Here is a 16448-nt window from a genome sequence, read left to right as displayed (position 1 = left end):
CATGAAGGCTGCTCAAGTGTCTTGTATGGATGCATGGTGGTTCATAGAGTGCCATGCATGGAGGTTTGAAGGGAAAATGCATGAGATTTGTGGATGTTTGATGGTTAATAAGAAGTAAAGTAATGAGGTGTCAAAGTTGGGTCAACTCTTGGGTCTTTGCACCTAAAACCGATTTCTTTAATTCAAAGGAGGGGTTTTTCGGTGTTTAGGGTGGCCGAAAACACCCAACACACACTCAAGGTTTTCAGTTTTGAAGATGTGGGCTCTCGGGTTTACTATGGCCCATTAAGGAGGCTTTTCGGCCTCAATATGGTCCAAAGAAAAATGGGTTTTCGGCCTAGAGTTATTTGGGCCGAGAACTCCTAAGCAAAAACCCAAAAATTGATTTGTGTTTAGCTATAAGATCAAACTTGGGCTTATAAAAAGGCTATTGCAACTTGATTCTAAGTGTATGCATATATGTACTCATATAACATTATCATTTTGAATTACAATAATTCATTTCAACAAGGTTACATAGAGAAATTGTTTGTACATGAAATAAATCTCGACTCTAATTTTGCTAGTTGTGACACCCCGTCCCCGTCCCCGCCCCCGAAATGTTCAGCCTTCCTACCCCCCGCCCCCGCCCCCGAATCCCCTTTATTACCCCCGCCCCCAACTGATTTTGGGCTGCCATTTTTCGGGTTAAAAGAAGTTGTTATTTAGGTTAAAATAAATTATTTTTTAAGTAACAAATAATTATTTATAGCAGACTTTTAGATGTTAAAAATAAAAAACTTATGACATCTTAAAAACATTATACTAACAACTTAAAAACATGTTTTTTGATGAATTTTGGAAGCTCAAAATAATGTTATTGTTTATTATATTTATATAATTAACATATGTAAATATATGTGTAATTTATTAACGGGTCCCCATGGGGGTTTCAGGATGGGATTGTCTACCCCCGTCCCCGCGCCCCAAAATTAAAACGAGGGTTAACCGTGCCCCCGCCCCTGGTTTTTTTTAAAAGTTCCCCCAAACGGGACGGTGCCCCCAAGGGAACGAGGTCCCACGGGACTTTTTGACATCCCTAAATATTATGTTGGTGGATTTTATAACTCCAAATATAGTGTATTTTACACTATTTATTAACATTATAATATAGTGTAAAGTTTCACCTCCCTTAACTTTGAACTTATTCATTTTCACATTATTTTTTGTATAATTATAGTTTTGTTTAACAATGTTACTTGTGTTAATAGATTTAATAAGTTAAAATAAAATTATTCTGAAATACAGGTGTGTCTCTGAAACGTTTTAAAACTATAGGGACCAAAGTGGCAACTTTCAGAACAACAGGGACCAATATGAAGTTTTTTATAAATAAATGGACTTGTTTGCAGTTTTTTAGAGCATCACTGCCCAAACTGCAGTTTTCTAGAATTCTGGTCAATGATGACGCCACTTCGTCTTCTCCTCCGCACTCATTCGGCGACTTGTGGTGGTCTTCCGATGCTCTAGAAATTATGAAAAAAAATATACTCGGAATCCTTTGAAATAAGCCCTTTCCAGTGTTATACCTAGAAATTGAATTTGAGACAAACATTCCGATCAAAAACAGAGAAATTTGTGAAAAGTCCCCTAGACACCAAACTAGTCTCTAGTTTCTTAAATCACTTGTTGGGATTTGAAAGCTCTTTTATTTAACATAAGAACAAAATTAAAATAAGAAGAGTAACTCTCACACTTAGACTGTTACAAAAAAATAATAACAATAAAAATAAAAATAAAAAAATCTTTTTTTAACACTCGTACTCTTGTGTGATGCTATCCATTTCTCTAAGAATTAAATAATGAAAAAGAAAATTAAAACGCAAACACACCTATACAGAGTTATGTCAGTTACTCTTTGCAACTACACACCCCAAAAACAAAATAGTATTATATTGATATTACCTTCATTCTTATATATAAATCTAAAAATCGACATCATAAATCGGATGCGGATAGAGACAAATTTAGTGGCGATCTCAATTATGACAAGGACCTATGTGTGGTAAGCCTAAATAGTATTGAAATGTTTTATTTTATTTTCCGGAAGTCTTTGTTTTTGTTTGTTTTTCACTGATATCGATTGAGAGCTTCAGTTGCAGTACGTACTATGTAATGATGTTGTGAACATTTTTCTAGGAATTTTTTTGTTTGTTGAACATTTTCCTTCTAGATGCACAACGTCTCATGAAAGGTTTCTGTTGATTCGATCATAAGAGACAAGAAGTATTTTACACAATTGGGATTTGATCGAACATCTGGAATGAAGACAGAGGATGATAGGAAGAGATTACAAACTATTATGTATGTCTCATTTCATTTCTATGAACAATGATTTGAATCATAAGAGTGAAGCTGCACATCTCTCTGGTTATTTTCTAAATCAGTGTATGAAACAAGGGATATTTCGTTTCTTGATGTCCGGATGGCACACATTGCTTGATACACTTGAAGCATGTTTGTTGCCTCATCTTCACATGGATGAATACAGTTTTTTGCTATTTTTAGTATTTCATATATTTCCTCATCGAATCCTTGTCCCATTAAGCATTCATCAATCAGATCAAAGTCCACACCCGACACATAATCTGTTAGGGAGTTGATCCATGTCGATGGTTCTCTACTAGTAACCAACTCAAGCAACAAAATTCCAAAGCTATAAACATCATCTTTGTAGGGACTAGAATCTGGAACTATAAAATTGAAATCACTTAAAGGGGTGTCACTTGTATCTATGAAGATTATGGCGTTGCCAAATTTTGAGATCTTGGGTTCAAACTTGTCATCTAATAAGATACATTTTGAGTTGATTTTGAGATGGAGGACATTGTTGTGATGCAGCCATGCAATCCCTTTTGCCACCCCTACCGCAATCTTTAACCTTAAAGTCCATCCCATCTTCATGGCTTCTTGGTGTGGCCTACCATATAGCCATTGATGGAGGGTTCCATTACTCATATATTTGTATACTAGAAATTTCTTCTCCATTTCAAAGCAAAAACCTAGCAGTTGTACCAAGTTTGTGTGACGCAATCTTCCTAAAATTTCAATTTCTGACAAAAACTCTTTCTCAAAGCTCTCAAACCTATGGAGCCTCTTGATTGCAACTAGCAAGCCGTTTGGACATTCTCCCTTGTACATGAGTCCCATGTTTCCGTATCCAATGACATTTTTGTTGTCAAAATCGTTGGTGGCCATTTCAAGTTCCAGCAAACTAAATCGGCAGATAAACTTTTCCATTGCAATTACCTACATGTTAAACGAATAATCATTAACGAGTATATATCTTCCTTCTTTCTTGATCAACAGAAAAGGGAGAGAGGATCTTACCTTCGTCTCCATGCTGCTAACATTCTCTGCAATTAAGATTTGGGGATTTCTTGGAATGAGGTGATGCGTCCTCCTTTCTCTTTTCTTGATCAAAAAAGGATAATATCTACTGGTTCTTATACGCAGTCTTGGCCAACATAAGAACATAAACAACATACTCAATAATGTAGAAAGAGGAAATCCGACTGCAAACCCTGGAAAAAAAAGATCATCATCCTTGCTGCAGGCGTTCAGCGGACCTCCACAAAGTCCTGAGTTGTTTGCATAACTTTCGGCAGGGAAGCTGGTATTGGAAAATACGGGCACGGCTCCTGACAATCTATTGTTGGCGACACTAAATTCCTTCATGCGTTCAAGTTTAGACAACTCTGGAGGGATTTGGCCTGTTAGGTGGTTGTTATCAAGCATCAGAACATTGACGAAAGTACAATTCGCAATGCCAGGTGGAATTGGACCTGTGAGAGTGTTGTTGGAGAGATCGAGAGTTGTAATGAATGGTAAAATCTGTGATGTGTTAGAAGGAATGGGTCCTGAGAGGTAGTTGTTGGACAGATTTAATCCTATCAAGCTGTTACAGTTTCTTATCCCCATTGGAAATGGTCCTCTGAGTCCCATGCCTGGTAGCCGAATATGGAAAACCTTGTTCTCAGTAGGGTGCCAGCATTCAACACCAGTAAACCTGCAGATGAAACCTGCAGAATTGTTGCTGAAATTCCAGGTAGAAAGAAAACCCGAAGGGTCTTCCAGCGATTCCTTGATAGATCTTAGGCAACTGATGTCTGATTCAGCGGCTTTGATTGTAGCAAAGCAAGTTAGCATGGTTAGCATCAGCACGCACAACCTAGGAATACAATTCCCTTCCATCTTTAACGTTAATCCAGTGTTGGATGATGACAAAGAGAATATGGCCATAGTTATATAATAAGTCTGCTAAACGAGAAAAATAGGGCAATGGGAAAGCGTTTTATAAGTCAAAGGCACGGGTTGTCAAATCCCAGCCCTCAATTTTGAATTCTATAGCCTCTATATGCTAAATGCTAATTTTAATTCAAACACTCTTTTACAATAATAGCAATGCTAATTTTATTTGTCAATTACATTTTACGTGGAAGAAAAAAAAATTGTCAGATTATATATTTTCTTGTTTCAAATTCTATATATATATATATATATATATATATATATATATATATATATATATATATATATATATATATATATATATATATATATATATATATATATATATATATATATATATATATAGGGGATAGGAAATATACATTACAGCCTCACCTAAGCTTAGGTACTAAACCACTAAAATATGTCGTTTTAACATGCTAAATATGCTCGGTTTGGGTTCACTTGGTAAATATATCATCCTCCATAACATTTCTTTCTTTCATTATCGTTTTACCATCTCTGTTTTCTTTCCTCAATTATCGTTTATTACTTCACCCAAGTGAACATTACTAAACCCTAAACCTAAACCCTAAACCCTAAATTTAAACCCTAAACCCTAAACCATAAACCCTAAACCCTAACCCTAAACCCTAAACCCTAAATCTAAACCCTAAACCCTAAACCTAAACCCTAACCCTAAATCTAAACCCTAAACCCTAAACCCTAAACCTAAACCTAAACCCTAAACCCTATTGTGTCGATCTTGAATTTACATCTTGAAGTATTAACCGTGAATCCATTAACTGTAATCTTTATATAGTAAAACAATGTATTTTCAAGAGGTTTAGTACCTAAGCTTAGGTGGGGCTGTAATGTATATTCCCTTTTCCCATATATATATATATATATATATATATATATATATATATATATATATATAGTGTTTGGAAACATGGGTCTAATATAAAACGATAATTCACAAACAGATCCAAATTTACAAAATTCTTATTATTTCAAGAATTAACATTCAAAATATCAAATTCAATATTGGTAACAAACAACTAAAAAACATAACCAACAATCTATCAAGCCATCCACAATCACTTCTATGTAACAAATCTTCTCGGCTTCATTGATCTTTGCCTATTACTCCCTCCGTCCCAAAATTATTGTCGACCTTACTATTTTAGTTTGTCCTAAAATTATTGTCCACTACCAAAATGAGATATACACTTTTACCATATTACCCATAACATTTAATAAAGTAAACTTGAACAATTACAAACACACATTTCCAATTGGTTTTAGAAAAGGGCAAGAGAGTCATTTTATTCAAAAAGACAAAACTAATGATTGCTTTTCTTAATCTATATGTTTTTTGTCTGTGGACGATAATTTTGGGACGGAGGGAGTATGTCAATGGGGTTAATACGATTTTTGTGCATCTCTTTGATAACTTTGTCCATTTTCTTTGCTTCCTATATTGATTATGGTCACATTAAGTTTATTGTAAAACTTCTCCAGTGTCTTTTTCGTGTCTTTAGCTGCCTCCATATAATATTAATAGTTAACGTCAAATGGTTTGTTGCGAAAACAAGCAACACCTTTATGACTCTAGAAGAAAATCACAAAAGTTAGTTGGCACTTGTTTACATAAAACTGCTTGTATCAGGTTTAATAAATCCCCCCACAGTTGTAATAGCAATGCACTTTCATGCTTAAAAAATGAAAGTTTAATCCTCATTTCAGTGCTAAATCTGCCATTTTGATGGCTTAAAATCTGTCATTTCAAAGCCTTAAATTGTGCCATTAAGGGCTGTAAACGAACCGAACGTTCAGCGAACTGTTCATGAACCGTTCCGCGGGAAGTTCGTTTATGTTCGTTTATTTAATAAATGAACGAACACGAACACAAATTCCCGTTCGTTTAGTTAAACGAACGAACATGAACAATAGTCTCGTTCGTTCAATTATGTTCGTGAACATTCATTTATGTTGTTCGTTTACGTTCGTTCATATAAGTTCATTTTTGTGTTTATATATGTTTAATCGTGTTTGATCACATTACTATATTATATGTTAATTTATGTTCATATATGTTTATATATGTTCAATTATGTTTTTTTATCTTTGTTCGTGTATGTTCGTTCGTTTATGTTTATTTAACTTGTTCACGAACATAAATAAACGAACATGAACAATGCAATTTGTTAAACGAACAAACATGAACAAGAAAACTCATTCGTTTATCCGTTCATGAACGAACATGAACAAGCCCCCGTTCGTGTTCGTTCGGTTCGTTTACAGCCCTAGTGCCATTTTCATGCTTAAAATCTGCAAGTTTAATGCTTAAAAGATGCACCAAATAGCTAATAATTTACCAAGAAAGTACATTTGTTTAAAAAATCTGCAAGTTTAACACTTAAAATCTGCCTTTTTAAAGCCTTAAAAAGCTGTCAACATAAAAATCAACTAAAAATAGTAACAAGGTGTTAAGATGTATTTACTATTGATCACATTCTAGTCTTTCTACACTTATCTCATCAACTACAGAACTAATGATATCTTCAGCAGCCTATTTAAACATGGACTTCAACCTTCTTCCATTTTCCCAGCAAAGTAAACATGACACAACCAGGCAAAAAATTGACTAAATTTATGAGTTCTTTTTCTTGGAATCCTAAGAGCATTGGGTGTGGGCTACAAGATGCAACACCAAGTTGTGCCACCTCACATGCCACATAAGCAAATGATGTTATAACACCAAGTAGGGAAATGGGCAACAAGATGCAACACCAACTTTTTGAGAATAAATATGTTTTATTTTTGATTTTTTTTTCGAATTTGGCTTTTTTCCTTTTTATGTTTTTTTTAATCACTAAAATGAATATATTTTTATAAAACATAAAATTTTAAAAACAAAAAAAAAGACATAATATTTAAAATCTAAAATTACAATTACAATTAAAAAAACATAATTTTAAACCTAAAGTCATAACTAAAATACCATTCAAATTACTTAAAAATCATAATTAACCCAAATAAGTATTCCTAAGATTTTGTTGTAAATTTGGGTTTTGACCAAATAGATTTTGTTGAGGTTATGGTGAGTTGGGAAATTGCAGTGGTGGTGAAACGGGATTGAAAGCGGACCATTTATATGAGATTTGTGGTGATCCTTGAGACGATAAAATGTTGAAATAATTTTTATAACCCGCAAATCTGAAAGGCGAGGTTGTGTTTGGTTGTGTGTTTGGGTTTGATGATGGACGGGGGGTGTTTGGGTTTTGCTCCATTTTTTTATTAAAAGAAAGTATAAAATATAGAGAGAATGAGAGAAAGATGTAAAAAATTGAAGTAAAATGAGTATTTATATAAAGTAAAAAGGGTAAAAAAAAATTATTTAAAATGTTGACCGTTGCAAACGGTCAAATCCCAACGTATACATTTTCCCCATTTCAATAAGTGGTAACAGGCACGAGAAGTGCCATAACGAGCAGAAAAGAGAAGGGGGGGGGGCGGTGTTTCCCCCGTCATAACGACGTTTTCGGCGTCCAAGTCAGCCACCACGAGCACGAGATGTGCCTACACCGAATACTCTAAGTCGAGTACGACTTGGAGACCAAGTAAACTTGGGGCTTAAGCAAGTTGGTTTAAGTTTCCTAATCTTATTCTACAAGTTGGTAGTTTAGGAATATATATTTGTATAGATACCGAGGCATGAGACTATGCAGAAAACGTTATTGAGTTTTGAGTTATATTTTCTCAATAAAATTGGAGAGTTATTCCATTTTGTTTTGTGTTATCTGATTAGAATTGGTATCAGAGCTCTAATTTGAAATAAATAAAAAAACTTACCTGTTGAACAAGGTGGTCGACATGACAGGAGGTGAAGGGGCTTCAGGCGGTGCTCCGGTGAAGGAGAAGGAAATCGGAGCCACTTCAGTACAATGTCCCATGCTCAATTCAACCAACTACACCATATGGGAACTAAGAATGAAGGTAGTGTTACGGATTCACAATGCATGGACCGTAATCGATCCAGGAACAGAGAAGAATGAAGAGAAGGATTACCTTGCAATGGGTTTGATTTATCAGGAAATTTCGGAATCTCTAATTATGCAAATTGGAGATGTTGAATCCTCAAAGGCGCTCTGGGATGCGATTAAAGCTCATCACGTTGGGGCTGAACAGGTCAAGGAAGCAAGGCTGCAAACCCTAACCGTTGAATTCGACCGAATCAAGATGTCGGAGTCGGAGTCAATTGACGCATACGCTAGAAAGTTGTCCGGTATCGCCTCGAAATCAACAGCTTTAGGATAGGGCGGTTAAAAGCATATGAGGAACAGATCAGGGAGAATGAGATCGGTGGTGAGGATCAGACGAAGGTTCTGTTCGTCGACCATGGTGGAAGTTCAAATCGAAAGTATCAGAAGGGAACGAAGGGGAAGGGTCCTAACGGGTCTAATAATGCAAATGGGTTTAATGGGTCTGGTGGATCAAATAGTGCTAACCGGGTTTCTCATGGTGGAAAGGCCAAACATCAATCGCCCAATAACAATAAAAAATTAACTCAGTCCACAAATCAAAACAATCAGTCCAATAATGATCCGAACCGTAACAAATCGAAAAAGGACCGATCCAAGGTTATTTGTTACCGATGTGATAAACCGGGCCACTTTGCGTCTTAATGTCCGGACCGAATTAAAAAATTACAAGAAAGTAATTTTGTCGAATATGACGATACCGACGGAGACTGTATTTTTACACGAGACCGTATTTTTAAACGAAGAAAATGTGATACCCTCTCGATACGACTCATAAGATAACGATGTGTGGTATTTGGATAACGGGGCAAGCAATCACATGATGGGAAACCAGTCATTTTTCTCCAAACTTGATGAAGACATAACCGGGAGGGTTAAATTTGGAGATAATTCATGTGTAAAAATCAAAGGAAAAGGTGTTATACTTTTCCAAGGCAAGAGGGGTCAACAAAGGCTGATGATGGAGATTTACTACATATCGGATCTCTAGAACAATATTATTAGTCTCGGTCAAGCAACCGAAGTCGGGTGTGATATTCGAATGAAAGACAACTATTTAACAATGCATGATGTCGATAATTGCTTATTAATGAAGGTACAAAGAACTCCAAACCGCCTTTATAAAAAAAATTACAAGTTGGAGTACCTATTTGCCTTCATTCGAAACTAAGTGAAGATACATGGTGATGGCATGCGAGACTCGGGCACATCAATTTCGAGTCAATGAAAAGGATGTCCAAGAAAGGTTTAGTCAAAGGGTTACCCAAATGTGATCATGAAAATCAATTGTGTGAGTCTTGCTTGGTGGGCAAGCAAAGAATAAAAGTCATTCCCGACTATGACAACATACAAAGCAAAACGACCATTGGAACTAGTTCACGGTGATTTATGCGGTCCGATCACGCCAGCAACCAAGGGTCAAAATCGGTATATTTTTACACTAATTGATGATTTTTCACGATTTATGTGGATTTATCTCATGAAAGAAAAGAATGAGGCATTTACACACTTCAAAAAATTCAAAGCTTTGGTGGATAATGAAATTGGAAAGCCTTTGAAGGTGTTTATAAGTCATTGAGGAGGTGAGTTTACTTCTCTTGAGTTTAATTCTTTTTGTGATCAAAACGGAGTCAAACGCCACCTTGCCGCCCCATACTCTCCACAACAAAACGGAATTGTGGAACGAAGAAACCGAACACTTATGGACATGACACGAAGTATAATGAAGGAAATGCATGTTCCAAACTACTTATGGGCAGGAGCGGTAAATCACTCCACAAATCTAATCAATCACGTTTACACAAGAGTCATTGGTGATACAACTCCATACGAAAAGTTGTATAAAAGAAAACCGAATTTAGAAAATGTTCGTATATTTGGGTGTCTAGCACATGCAAAAGTTGAACCGGTTAATCTAAAGAAGTTGGATGCAAGATCAAGACTACAAAACCTTATCGATTATTTAACCTGGTGACACAAAAAATAATCATGAGTCGAGAAGTTATTTTTGATGAAACCAAAGGGTGGGATTGGATTAAAGAAGCAGGAACCAACAATGAAGAACCGGGCTCATTCATAATACCATGGGACTACCCAAAAGGCGAGATGAGCAACAATCAAGGAACCGAGGTAAACAATGACCCAATAGAACCGATTGAATTGGATCATGAGATTGGAGACGGAGCGGAAGTACAAGATAATGAACAACCAAGTCCGGTTAATAATAATGTTCAACATGGAGCTGCAAAACCAAAGGCCCTCAAGAACAAGAGTACCACCAAGACGATTTCAAGATTATGAGCTTGATCTTGATAATCTCGAAGAACTTCTTCTCACAACTAATGACGAGCCGGTATCGATTGAAGAAGCGAAGAAAGAACCAGAGTGGGTAAAAGCCATGAATGCGGAAATCAATTCGATAAACAAAAATAATACTTGGACACTCGTGAACATGCCTATGGGGGTGAAGCCAATTGGACTCAAGTAGGTGTTCAAATTGAAGAAAAATGCAGATGACACCATTAATAAATATAAGGCAAGGTTGGTTGCTAAAGGTTACGTGCAACAACTCAGTATTGACTTTCAAGAAGTATTTGATCCGGTAGCTCGGATCGAAACCATTCGGTTTCTTATAGCCTTAGCTGCTACAAATGGGTGGGAGCTACACCACTTAGATGTTAAAAAGACGTTCTTACATGGAGAATTCAAAGAAACCGTTTACATATCGCAACCATAAGGCTATATAAAGAAAGGTAACAAGCATAAAGTGTATCGCCTTACAAAAGCACTATATGGTCCAAGACAAACACCTCGAGCATGGAACACAAAGTTTGACGGGATTTTGAATAGTATGAAATTTCAAAAGTGCATGAAAGAACCATCGGTGTACCGGAAAAGTGAAGGATCTAACTTGCTAATTTTAGCAATTTATGTTGATGATTTATTTGTCACAGGTACAAATTTGAGTATGATCAAGAGGTTCAAATCAGAGATGTCCAAGAACTTTGAGATGTCGGATCTTGGAAGATTGACTTATTACCTTGGCATTAAAGTTAAGCAAGAGTAATCAGGGATTACTATAAACCAAGAAGCATATGCCCAACACATTTTAAAAGAAGTCGGTTTATATGATTGCAATCTGACCCACATTCCAATGGAACCTGTAAATAAATTGTCAAAGGCCCAAGATGAACCCGAAATCGACCCAACACAATATCGAAAAGTGGTAGGATGTCTTAGATATCTCTTGCAAACACGACCCGATAAGGCATATGCGGGTGGAGTTGTTAGCCGATACATGCAAAGTCCAAGAGAATCACATGACGGTGTAATCAAACATATCCTAAGGTACTTACGGGGAACAACGGGATACGGAATCAAGTACGAAAGGATGGGACAAAGGCGACTTATTGGTTATAGTGATAGTAGTCACAATGTTGACCCAGATGACAGAAAAAGCACAACTGGTCACATTTTCTACTACGAGTCATCTCCAATTACGTGGTCTTCGCAAAAGCAAGATATCGTCGCTTTGTCATATTGCGAGCCGGATTTCATGGCGGCCATGACGACCGCATGTCAAGAAATATGGCTTCAAGATTTGCTCGGAGAAATCATGAACAAAGTGCAAGAGAAAGTGGTTCTTAGAGTTGATAACAAGTCGGCTATCGAACTAACGAAGAATCTCATTTTTCATGGAAGGAGTAAACACATTCACACGAGTTTTCACTTTATTCGTCATTGTGTTGAAAACAAACAAGTGGAGGTGGAGTTCATTCCCGGTGAAGAACAAAAGGCGGACATTCTTACAAAACCGCTAGCTCGAACCAAGTTCAAGGAAATGCGGAACTTGATCGGGATCGAAGAAGTCTCTAGAAGGACTTAGAGATTCGGGGGTGATTGTTAGAATCCTAAGTCGAGTAGTGTAACGCCCGTGTTTCTGGGCTAGGCATTAATGTTGATGTAATAGTCTAGGTTAACCTTTGTAACTCATTTTGAAATAATAAGAATGTATTATTTGAGTATTATGTGTTTTATGCTTAATTGCTTAATTGTGTGGCTTAAATGAATTAAGAATAAAAATAAGCGTGAAAATGAAATGTTAGATAAACCCAATATTGATACATGAAGACGTAGTGGTCGTGACGAGGTTTCCGAATATATAAAGAATGTCGAAATCCGAGTTATAACGAAGAAGTTATGACCTGTCGAAGTTTCGCGACAGAACTGGCACGACGCTGAATGACGTAAAATACGAATTTAAGATAGAGTGATATCTAGCCTTAGTAATCTACACGAAAGTCGTAGAATACGTTAAACCGAGAGCGTGCATAAAAAGAATGCCCAAATCTGACTTCGTATGAGGAAGTTATGATTTTTCTAAGTTTCAGCTTAGCAGTATGCAGCCTGAAACTCGAGATTGAGATCGAGTGATATTAAGCCAAAACTTTCTAAATGATAATTGAAGATCTCATCGATAGTAGTCCAACGATAAAAAGACAGGCGAAAACGGAGTTCAGATGAAGGAGTTATGAATTTCGAACGGAGTTTTCCTGTCCCGGCCTACTAAAAATAATATATTAATAATATATTAAAATTAAAGTCAAAATTAGCCATTGGAGTCTAAACGAGAGTTGTAGAGCATAATCTCACTTACACGTGGATATAAAGAACGTCGAAAACGGAGCTCGTATGCGAAAGTTATGAATTTCTGAAGTTCGGGGCGCGAACCCCAAAGCTGTGTCAGAGTTCACGACGTGAAAAACAGTGTTCACGACGTCAACTGACTTCTGACGCTTCTGGAGCCTGACAGACGCAACCTGTGATGACGCATGCAGTGACGACTAAGTTCACGACGTGAGAACTTAACTTTCACGACGTGAGAGCTGAAAAATGGCCCTATAAATAGAATTCAAGGGGCAGCCGAGTTTGGTTGCTCAATCTCTTCTCTCTCACTCCCGATACTCTCTCTAAGCCCTATTTTAACCCTCCGAAGCCCCGGTATCATCCCGAGACACGAAGCAAGTCCCGAAGCCCGAAGATCCCGAGAAGAAAAGAGTTTCCGAGCCGAACCTCTGCCTGCGAGAAGCCCGGTGTGTGAAGATCTTCTAGTTTCACCGAAGAAGTACTACTTTTAAAGTCGTAGTGTTGTCCGATCATCTTCTGATCAAGTGAGTGTGTAGTTACTTTCTTCTAACACATAGATATGAAGTATCTCTATAAGAATATGTGCTATGTGTTGCATATTATCTGTTATCTGGTTTGAGTATTGAATGTATATATTATACATGATTTAAAGTTGCATATGTATGTTTATATATATATATATATATATATATATATATATATATATATATATTATCTACTAAAATGTTGGGGTAAAGCATGGGTAGATAGTTGATGTGTGATAAAATGATGAGAGGCCTCGATGTTGTTGTTGTTGATCTAGTCATCTAGCGGAGTATGGATGACGACCACAGACTCTTTCTAGACAGTCCTGTGGAACGCTAGCAGGCTCATAACCTGTAGGTGTTGTGAACGATGTGTTCACCGGTGTACTCTATCCCCATCATGGTTGCCTTTAGGACATCTATTGTTGAGGAAACCCCTTACAGTAATGTCCGTCCCGATGAAAAATCCTAGATTAGGTCCCTTGAGATAGATGTTGTTTTAGGGACGTAAAGTGAGGATAACGGGAATGGGTAATCGGGTTATTGTTGGTTGGTGAAATTAAATGTAATTATTTATTGTGGGTTGAAAACCCTATATGTTCACCAGACTCCCAAGCCTGACCCACTTAGTTTTGTTGTATTACAGGTAGTGGCGCGAGAGCATAAGTTGGATGACTTATCAAGATCTTTTGATATTAGACCAGTTGTTATATGTAACTGTTGTATGGTCTATCTTTTGTTGTTTATGCTTTTGGTCTGTTTATCGGAACATGACATCTCGAATATTGTTATATAATGAAAATTCATGTCTTGATGAAATGCCTTGATAAACTTTATTTTATCATATTTTGTTTTGGGAACAAATTCCGCAGCTCTTTTAAATCAATGGATTTACTCTGAAATTATTTTAAAAGCATAAATTAAAACGGTCTTTTATGGCCGTGATTTTGGGGATGTCACAGTTGGTATCAGAGCATTAGTTTAAGCGAACTAGGAATTTGTAGGATTTCTAGACTTAAACTTAGAATGCTAAGTGAAGATTTTGAGATAGTGTCTGTTATATTTTAGACACAAGCACTAGTTTATTTTAGGAAAGTTGCCTAAAATGCTTTTATGTGCTAAATGTTATATGTTTGCCATATATGATATTATTTGTTCGGATCTATGGTTTGTTGCCAACCGGATCTGGAAACCTTATGTGTTTAGGGTTCTAAGCGTAGGACTACGGTATTAGAACTAGCATGTAAACGTTTCGAAGTGATAAGGATGATTTAATTATCTATCATGGATGAGGATCTAAATTCACCTTATTCGGTGTATAGATCAAGTATGGCAAGAACAAGAAGCGGAGTTGGAAACGCGAACGAAAACAAGAATCAACAGCCTCAACCACCAGTGATTGAGCAAGCACCTGTTGTAGCTGCTGCACCAGAACCAATCACCATGGCTGGAGTGCAAGCCATGATTCGAGCTATGTTAGCCGAACAAAGGGAAGAAATGTGGCAGATGTTGCATGAAAATAGGGACGAACCTATCATACCCATTGAGGAACCCGAACTGATTCCCGAACAATCAGAGGAAGGAAACAATAGTCGTGTTGTGAGTCAAGTTGGGACTCAAGAAGAACGAAGGAATGACCCGGAAAGGGGAAACAACAAGGATGGGCGAATGTACAAGAATTTCTTGGGCGCCAAGCCGCCAAGTCTTTCTGGAAGCCCAAAGCCTGTTGAGATTATGGACTGGATCTCTAAAATGGAGATGGTGTTTGAAAGTTGCGACTGTAGCAACAAACAGAAGACTGTCTTTGCAGTTAGACAACTGAAGACCAGAGTCTTGAGCTGGTGGAAGTTGTTGGCAGATACTATGCCACGAGGAGAAGCCCTGAAAATGTCATGGGAGGAGTTCTTGGAACAGCTAAGGGTGCAGTATTGTTCAGAGATAGATCTGATTGTTCTGAACAATGAGTTCCAAAACTTGAAGAACGGGAGAATGAGCATAGACGACTATGCTACTGCATTCACTGAGAAAATGAAGTTATTTCCGTACCTAGTGCCAACGGAACTCTCCAAGATTGAGAGGTTTGCTAATGGACTGCCTGCCGACTTTGGCCCGACAGTCAAGATGGCAGCCACTCTGAAGACAGATGTTCGAGCAGCTAAGAATGTGGAGGCCTAGCAGAAGGAAAAGGGTCTGGAAAGAATAGAGGTTGGTGAGAAAAGGAAGTTCGATGGACCTTCAGGGTCCAACAAGAAAAGTAAATTCTTGAAATCTGGTTCGAGAGGAGGAGGAGGCGAAGCGAAATGGTGCGACAAATGTAAGAAGAATCATCATGGAAAATGTGAGGTAGTGGCCACATGTTTTAAATGTGGAAAGCCAGGGCACTATGCCAATGAATGCACTCTCACCAAGAAAGTTTGCTATGGTTGTGGTGAGGAGGGACACATGTCTAGGGACTGCCCGAAAAAGAAGGAGGCAGCAAGACCCAACATTCCTCCAAAGTCGAAAGCGAGAGCCTTTCAGATGACACTGGAAGCTGCGAAAGATGAAGCTGATGTCGCTTCAGGTACCTTTCTCGTAAACGAATTGCCTGCCCAAATTTTATTTGATTATGGAGCCAACTACTCCTTTATTTAGCATGAATTTGGTAGAAAACTAGCTTTGCATGTCGATAGACTAGATAATGCTTTATTAGTCGAAGTTTCTAGTGGAAAGTTTGTACCTGTCGGCCATCATATGAAAAACATCTTAATTGATTTTAATGGGAATAAGTTCCACGAGGAATTATTGCCTATAGAACTGAATGGTTTCGACATCGTGTTGGGAATGGATTGGCTGAGCGTCAATGATGCCGAAATATTGTGCAGAAAGAAGATAGTAAAAGTAAACCCGCCAGGGAAAGAGTCATTTATGGTGTATGGGGACAAACACAGAGTAAATTCTGGAATCATTTCGCTAATGA

General features: G+C 37.3%; 2 protein-coding genes and 1 pseudogene across 2 annotated transcripts; 2 read left to right on the top strand and 1 right to left on the bottom strand.

Moving 5' to 3' along the window:
• Positions 1-2015: 2015 nt before the first annotated feature.
• Positions 2016-4270, bottom strand: LOC145136152 (probably inactive leucine-rich repeat receptor-like protein kinase At5g48380). Its single transcript, XM_079070338.1, has 2 exons — positions 3370-4270; positions 2016-3288 (listed from the first exon to the last, which is right to left on the bottom strand). Exons 1-2 carry the CDS (start codon positions 4231-4233, stop codon positions 2362-2364), a joined length of 1791 nt encoding a protein of 596 aa, XP_078926464.1. The 5' UTR covers positions 4234-4270; the 3' UTR covers positions 2016-2361.
• A 3881-nt stretch (positions 4271-8151) lies between these two features.
• LOC145139355 (uncharacterized) lies at positions 8152-8595 on the top strand. Its single transcript, XM_079073207.1, has one exon. The coding sequence runs from the start codon at positions 8152-8154 to the stop codon at positions 8593-8595; it is 444 nt and encodes a 147-aa protein (XP_078929333.1).
• Positions 8596-11472: 2877 nt separating this feature from the next.
• Positions 11473-12204, top strand: LOC145139354 (secreted RxLR effector protein 161 pseudogene; annotated as a pseudogene).
• Positions 12205-16448: the final 4244 nt, after the last annotated feature.

Source organism: Lactuca virosa, chromosome 9 (assembly GCF_052849685.1).
Source record: "Lactuca virosa cultivar CGN04683 chromosome 9, Lactuca_virosa_CGN04683_v6, whole genome shotgun sequence".
Classification (NCBI taxonomy): Eukaryota; Viridiplantae; Streptophyta; class Magnoliopsida; order Asterales; family Asteraceae; genus Lactuca; species Lactuca virosa.
This window is presented reverse-complemented; position numbering and strand designations above follow the sequence as displayed.

Excerpts from the sequence above, each read along its gene's own strand:
- LOC145139355 (XM_079073207.1), top strand. The coding sequence starts at position 8,152 with ATGACAGGAGGTGAAGGGGCTTCAGGCGGTGCTCCGGTGAAGGAGAAG.
- LOC145136152 (XM_079070338.1), bottom strand. The coding sequence starts at position 4,233 with ATGGAAGGGAATTGTATTCCTAGGTTGTGCGTGCTGATGCTAACCATG. Across the intron at positions 3,289-3,369 it reads TTAGCAGCATGGAGACGAAG|GTAATTGCAATGGAAAAGTT; the intron begins GTAAGATCCTCT and ends TTTAACATGTAG.